Source organism: Glandiceps talaboti, chromosome 9, assembly GCF_964340395.1.
Source record: "Glandiceps talaboti chromosome 9, keGlaTala1.1, whole genome shotgun sequence".
NCBI lineage: Eukaryota > Metazoa > Hemichordata > Enteropneusta > Spengelidae > Glandiceps > Glandiceps talaboti.
This window is the reverse complement of record NC_135557.1, coordinates 10,547,960-10,555,650: the sequence shown is the minus strand read 5'-3', so window position 1 is coordinate 10,555,650 and position 7,691 is coordinate 10,547,960. Positions and strand designations below refer to the sequence as shown.

At 37.5% G+C, this 7,691-nt stretch overlaps 1 protein-coding gene across 1 annotated transcript; it reads right to left on the bottom strand.

Moving 5' to 3' along the window:
* Window positions 1–844: 844 nt before the first annotated feature.
* LOC144440505 (uncharacterized) lies at window positions 845–5,054 on the bottom strand. The gene is made up of 6 exons (XM_078129890.1): window positions 5,013–5,054; window positions 3,890–4,015; window positions 2,917–3,075; window positions 2,411–2,689; window positions 1,683–1,817; window positions 845–1,157 (listed from the first exon to the last, which is right to left on the bottom strand). The coding sequence occupies exons 3-6, from the start codon at window positions 3,071–3,073 to the stop codon at window positions 1,126–1,128; spliced, it is 603 nt and encodes a 200-aa protein (XP_077986016.1). The 5' UTR covers window positions 3,074–3,075; window positions 3,890–4,015; window positions 5,013–5,054; the 3' UTR covers window positions 845–1,125.
* Window positions 5,055–7,691: the final 2,637 nt, after the last annotated feature.

The following is a 7,691-nucleotide window of genomic DNA, read 5'->3' as shown; positions in this document are numbered from 1 at the left end:
TTTGTTCCGGGTGATCACCGCCTTCCCAACAGACACGAACAGATGTGGGAAGGTGGCGATCACCAGGAACAAAACAAATCTAAATGATACAAATTAAAGGCATGGCAATAGAGGTAAATAAAGACATCTAGACGCTTTCATCACATCAGATTTTGATCACATTGAACGACCATGTGATACTATTAAAATTGGATAGGGTTTTGTATAGAATATAGACCATGCAAATGTGACCAAGTCAGCCAGGCAAGGTAACAAGAAAGCCAGGCAAGCTAACAAGATAGCCAGGCAGGGTAACAAGAAAGAAAACCAGGCAGGCTAACACGAAAGCCAGGCAAGCTAACAAGATAGCCTGGCAGACCAACAAGAAATTCAGGCAGGGTAACAAGAAAGCCAGGTTGACTAATAAAGTGGTTCACGCTAGCTTAGTAGAGGGGTTATATTACAAACTGAATACACACAAATGTAAAAGATAATATTGAACGATACAAGGTGAAAAGTGTTTAAATGCAAGTTAATTATATAGTAGTCAAGGCCATATAAATCTAAATTATACCGAGAGAAACTAAATCATCTTTAATATACTTTACATTTTATGGGTTCTACTACAATATTTTCGTGAAGTGATTATTTTTTTTACAGAGACGAAAGCTGTGAATACTGATAACAAAATGTTTCAGTTGATTTCATGAATAAGTGCTCCCTTTTCTTACCATGTAAATAAGTATAGCGACACTCCATACAAACAATGGTATATTTTATAATTTTTTATTCAAGACAAACTCAAGGAGATATAAAAAAACACTAAACAATCAGTAATACGTTGTATTCTCAACTAGTATGACACAAGCGGGCATTGCTATATACTTCAATCTACCACTATAAGAAATGCAGTCACATGTAACTTACAGAAAGTGTATATCCGACCTTACTAATATGTATGCCTTGATTAAATATTTGGGGAAAATACACGAACACATCACACAAATATCAAATGTATATACTATACCGACTATTACAAATATTTATAATACTATGCGCATGTGCTAATATCGACATGTGTATCTGCAATCCGTGTACTTCATTTCATACGTGGCATCTGATTGGCCACTTTAATTATGCTTGCCCTTACATCCAGATTGTCTTCTCTGATGGATAAACTGTCAGAAAAAAATATGCAAAAATAGTTTAATATAAGACATTTCTGTCAACAACGATTATTATACACTTGAATCCGCACCTCCACCCAACTCACCCCATACATACATACATACATACATTCATACATACATACATACATACATACATACATACATACATACATGCATGCATGCATGCATGCATGCATGCATGCATGCATGCATACATACATACATACATACATACATACATACATACATACATACATACATACATACATACATAAAGTTGTGAAGTGTGGGCACTGTAACAAGTATTTTGTATAAAACAAATGGACACTGTCACCTTGTTTAGAGAGCCACGTGAGTTTTGATTATTGTAACTTCAATTAAGTCTCGTGTCGGATTAGTATATTAAAGTTTAGAAAATGATATGTCTGGTAAAGTTATGAAAATGAGGGATTAGGGAATGGTTGGTTCTAATCCAAGTGTGATTGTCCATCTGCTAATAACCTGTAAATGAACAAGTCCATTCACCTATCTTACCTAAAGCATACTTTGTTTCGTTTGCAGTGTTTTTATACTTCTCAATATAGTCTTCCATTTCTATCTGGGACAGATATTTCTGCGATGTTTCGATATCACCTTTCTCTCGGTAAACAGCTGCCAAGTAATATAGAGCTGCAATATACAATTCACCATCGTAGGGATTAGCTGTAAACACTGTAAAATTCTTTGGTATAGCGTTAAGGAGATATGACTAGATAGATAATACTCACAGTGTAATTTATGATACTGGTGACGTGTCATAATATTTCGCTATAACAACCCATTACCTGTCTATAAAAGATAAAGTCCAGAAAAGGGGACATTAATTGAGCTTATACATCCAAATAAATTTTTTGTCCATGTCCTGTGCTGACCCTGTAACATTCCTGTGGTACAGCTCTGTGTCAGCAATGACGACACTGGGTTGTAACAGAGCTGTAGCCACAGGCCTGTTAACAGATGTGGCTACATTACTGTATACAGTCCTGTGGGTACACTGCCGATACATTCATGTGCGCACAGGCACGTCACGGTCTGTCATTACTACATATGATAGTACCTGTGTGCCTGTACACCTGAATGTGTGTACATGTGTGTGCCAGGTCTGATTTTATCACGTCATGTGTTTGTATATGCACCTAAAATACTACTAAGTAGCTAAATACCATTTGTGAGATATTCTCATTCCTGAAACTTCAGAATTTTCCTTTGGACTTAATACCTACCAAGTTGGTATGATTCAAAGGAATTTGGCATCCTGTCGTATTTCATCTTAAGTGCTTTCAAAAGCATTTCCGTGGCTTCATCCATTTTTCTGAGGTCTTTGTCACTAATGAGATAATTCCTAGCTAGGTTTGTCATTCCCACAGCAATATCCACGGATTCTGTTGTACCATACTTTCTCTGCCAATACCGAGTTCTCATTTCAAAGGATATAATGAGATATTCTTGCGCTTTTGCAAATCTTCCTGTGTCTTGGTAAAACCGACCCAGTTGGTGGTAGGCTGTGTAATTAAGAAAGCGGGAAGAAATCATTGTATGTATGTATGTATGTATGTATGTATGTATGTATGCATGTATGCATGTATGTATGTATGTATGTATGTATGTATGTATGTATGTATGTATGTTTGTATGGTTGTATGTATGTATGTATGTATGTATGTATGTATGTATGTATGTATGTATGGCGAACTTCGCGTTTTGCTTAGTTCAAAGGGACGATACCTACCATGGGCAACACTGTAATGGTCTTGTTCTCCAGTCTCTTCGTAATATCTCAGTTTTCTATCCAGAGTGTTTGTCAACAGTTTCTCAACTTCATTTCTCTTCTCTTCATCACCCATGTGTTCGACATTATTCTGCAGTATTCTGCCCAGTCCCTGCATTGCTGGATAAAAAGTAAAAAAACAAAACATTTTCATTGTTAATTTACATAATATGGTAAACATTGCAAGGTTAGGGCATTGTCTATACTCGTAATGTTTAAACACCAATTTTAGCCCTCGTTTTCCTTTCTTTATAGTTTGTCGTAAACAGACAACGTTATTCTAGTAATTAAACTACAGACAGTTTCCTAAAACATGATCGAATTTGAAAACAAAAATGAACGTATACTAATGATATAGTTTGTAATAACACCAGACTCTCCCCATCTTAATACTAACATGATTGATATTATCTGCCTGGTGACAGAAGTGATGTCTTACTTAAAGGGAGCCACATTGATGGCAGAATGGTTAGAATGGCCGTCTTGGAATCTGCAGGTTGCAGGTTCGAGCCCCATCGCTACCCGTTGTTTCTGAATGGTTAAATTCCTTGGGCCTGATTTGAACCATGATTGTGCCTCGGTCAACCCAGCTGGATAATTGGGGACCTGGTCGGATAAAGATTGCAATGTAAATGTCTTAATCCGGTGCGCTTAAAAAATGATGCAGTGGATTTTATGCTCCCTGTGGAGTTGAAATATGATGGTATGTTGTGCCGCTATAGGTCAGTGCCAGGGGTAATAATTGTAAAGCACTTTGATCACAAAGTGGGAAAGCGCTATATAAAAAACTAATATCATTTTTATTATTTTCTTCACAATATATAAGTTATATGTGATATTTGTAAGTCTTACATAGTCAACAGCAAAAGATCAAAATATTAATCCATTCGATTTTTTTCATTTATCTTCTAAATCTGATGAAAGATTATCTTACCATAAGCCACTTTAATATCCTGTTCTCCATACAGCTTCTCACGGAGTTTAATGCTTCTTCTAAAGAAGTCGATCGCTTTCTTGAATTGGTTCAACTCTTAGTTCACTTTTCCGAGATATCTCAGCTCTTTGCATATAAAATGGTTTATAATATCAAAATCATGATAAGTTATAAAATAATTTTAAAAATACTCAAGTTTTACATAAATCAGCATTGTGAAATGGGTGATATATCAAAGATAACAATTTGCCGTTTCATTGTACTGATAATTATATAAAAAATGTGCTTGTAATGTGTATCCTACAATTTATGTTTTGAAAAGTATGCCGATACAAAGTAGGTAATCTATAATTCTATGCAAGTTAAATTATGTGATATTAGCCATTACTAACGTCGTATAAACTTTCCAATTTCCACATAAGTCGTTTAAATAGCTGTACCTGATGCTTTCGTAAAAATGGACTTCATCAGCAGATTGAAACAATTACTATATACTAAAACAGTGTTAAGTAGCTGTTTGAGAATTCAATCTTTACCTAATATAGAAAAAAAAAGGGTTAATCTTTCACATACTTAGGACCAGGTGTTCACATCACTCATTAGGCAAGGGAGTGAGTGGTATGAATTTTCAAACTAGTAATTAACACCTACGTCTTTGTGTATAGTAATAGGCCATTCCAGACTGCAAACAGGAAACTTAGAAGAGCTAGCGCCCTCGCTCACATCAGGGGTATCATCACCTCATAGTACCGTTTCTTAAGAGCTTTGTCCCCTGGTATTCTGTAGAAGTGTAAATCAGGGATGTGTTTCCCATTGTCCAGACATCGGGGAAAGCAACAGTGCTCTATAATTAACCAAGTAACCTATACCATGTATACCCAAAGGTACATACAGACAGGAAGTAGAGCGCCACCATGGCAAAGGTTGGAAAGGTCTATTGCTTCAGTCTACAGATGAAATCCTTAGTAAAAGGATGAAACCTTCAGATACAGCTTTCTAAAACTGTTTGTGTTGAAAAAGTGTATACAACTGTAGAAACGCATACTAATACAATATGTATGTGACATATGTCGTATACTCTCTTTCACTCATTTGAAAATGAGGTAATTCATGTTATTCTTACCTTCTGCCAGCTGTTCATGTCTTTGTGGCTTACGCCATTCACTAAGTGTAGCCATCAACTTGTATAGTGATTTTGCATCACGTGCACGTCCTAATCGACGAAGGTAGGTACCCACAGATGTAAAGATAGCGTTGGTGTTATTCAAATCAGTTATGTCATCTTCTTCCAAGGACTGCATTTGTCGACCCAGCGCTACAGTGTGGAAAGCTATAATAGAATGGCGATCGCGCACTGCTTCACTGTACAGGATATCAACTTTGTCAGCTTGGACATCTTCAAGTTTAGGGAACAATTTCTCGAGCATATTCATTGCATTGTTCAAACTCTGGATTTTGTCATCCTGTCCAGCAAGTTCTAAGAACACCACTTGTTTGACGAGATGCGGGATGACAAATGCACCAAGCCTGTTCAAGGTGCCTGTATCCCTCACATCATCAGATTGACCGACGGCTATATCAGCAAAGGAAAACTGCTGAAGCTTTTGAAACAGCTTTAGGATTCTCTGGGTTGTTTCGGTACAGCTACCCTCTCTACCACTCCTGTGCTTAGCGAGGACATAATCCTTTAGGTCACTCGGGTTCAGATACTTGGCTCCGTCCACCAACAAGGCGACTTGTACCCGTGAGGACAAACACGAACAGAGATGTAGAAACTCTTTAGCTACCTTATCCCTGCACAGCTGGTCATAGTTCATCTTCCATGTTGTCAGTATATTGTCTTTACTTGGATCTACCATATGGACAAACTCTCCCTGATCTGTGTCTGCCCGGGCTTTCTTAAACTCAACCAGTTGTTGGTTACTCATGAAATCCTTAAGTTGGTCATCGGACAAGGTTTTCAGTAGCAATGTATTCGATCCAACCACACCTCTGAGTGCTGCTACTAAGCTTGGATCCAGATCATGGAACTTGAGCCACGTTTCTAAAAGATCGGTCTTGCTTTTCTGGAATACATCGAGTCTGCACTTGAAATACAGGTTCTTGTATCTTTGGAATGAAACTCCAGACAGCTGGATATATCTACTAGCCTGGTACAGTGCCAGTGGCAGACCATGTAGAGCGCCCTCATCGCCAAGCCAGAGTAGTGCTTTGTATTCCTCCAGGTTTTCTTTCTTCAGTGTAGCCATGGTTTTCTCGGCAGCCTCACATGAGCATGGTGTTTCTCCAGGTACTGACATTTTCTGTTGTAGTAGATATACCGCCGAGTCTTCTGGTGACAGGAAGTACACGTGCGTCATAATGGCATTGTACCAGCTGTTCCAGCCAGACCGGATCCGTGATGTAATTATTACATGGCCATCTTGTAATGGTGGTTCATCGGGGAAGTACATCTTAATTAGTTCCGGGTCATAGACATTATCTATGACCAGCAACCAGTCTTCGTTTTTGTGTAACCATGCCAATGCAGCTCTCCTTATGTGACGTGGCGTGAATTCTTCGTCCACCAAATCCACCTTGACGGTCTACATGTGGATTTGAAACAACTGTTTAGTAAACATACATGATATAGTACGTGGAATGGACACTCTGAGTGCATGTTGGGAATGGAGTATGTCTATGTGTTATTATTTTTCAATTAGCTGACAACGATAATAGAAAATTAATAGAATTGAAAGTGATACGTATATAAAGAGAATGAACAATGCAAGCCTACCACATTTTTTTTGTGATGACGAAAAACTAACACAAAGCTGTTGAAGGACATATAGGAGCAACATTCTTATAGTTTTAGAATTTCTATTGTTGTCAATACAGTTATGACTATACTATGCCACTTTTTGGAACCAACCAATAATGGCAGTACTTGGTAGCAGAAAATGCCCTGTGTCGCCAGAAAATGCACCCATTTGCGATACTAGTACAAAATTTTACTTCTTGGTTATTGATACTTAGTATTAGAAATTGTCACTTCTCGATACCAGAAACTTCAACGTGTCGGTACGAGAACATGGCACTACTTGGTACCAGAAAATGCTACTTCTCCATACCAGAAAATGTCATTGCAAATGCCACTTCTTGGTTAAAAGAAAATGTCATGTCTCTGTACCAGCAAATATCGGTTCACTTTCATTTTCACCAGAAAATGACAGTTATCGATAATAGAACAATATGTTACTTCTTTGTACCAGAAAATGCCCACTACCAGAAAATGTCACCAGAAAATGTTGCTACCAGAAAACAATAATTCTTGGTACCAAAAACAACACATCTCAGAACAGAACAGAACAGAACAGAACAGAAGATATTCCTATTAGGTACCAGCAAATGGTATTTCTCAGTACCACAAAATGTCACTTTTTGGTACCAGAAAATGCTACTATTTTGTATCAGAAAATGCCACCATTGAACACTAAAAAAAAGTCACCACTTGGTACCAGTAAAGTCAAATCGTCAACACATATAACCAAGATAATAAATGAATGTTCTACGTACTTTGAGTAGTTTCTTCAACCCATAGTCCATGTAGATGTTTGACTGGCCATTAAGGACAAACACACCTCCAGTGTATGTAGTACGTTGGTTCCATATGTATTGGCATAGGATCTCTGTCTTCCCTACACCTCCTAACCCATACAGTATCTAAAAACGAATTCACATTTTAACAATATTTAGCAAGGATGTTCAAATGACATGTTAAACTATGTATTCAATCAGAAAATATTGAATCGTTAAGCACACT

Excerpts from the sequence above, each read along its gene's own strand:
- LOC144440505 (XM_078129890.1), bottom strand. The coding sequence starts at position 3,073 with ATGCAGGGACTGGGCAGAATACTGCAGAATAATGTCGAACACATGGGT. Across the intron at positions 1,818-2,410 it reads CTTTGAATCATACCAACTTG|CTCTATATTACTTGGCAGCT; the intron begins GTAGGTATTAAG and ends TGTATATTGCAG. Across the intron at positions 1,158-1,682 it reads CGAAACAAAGTATGCTTTAG|TTTATCCATCAGAGAAGACA; the intron begins GTAAGATAGGTG and ends TTTTTCTGACAG.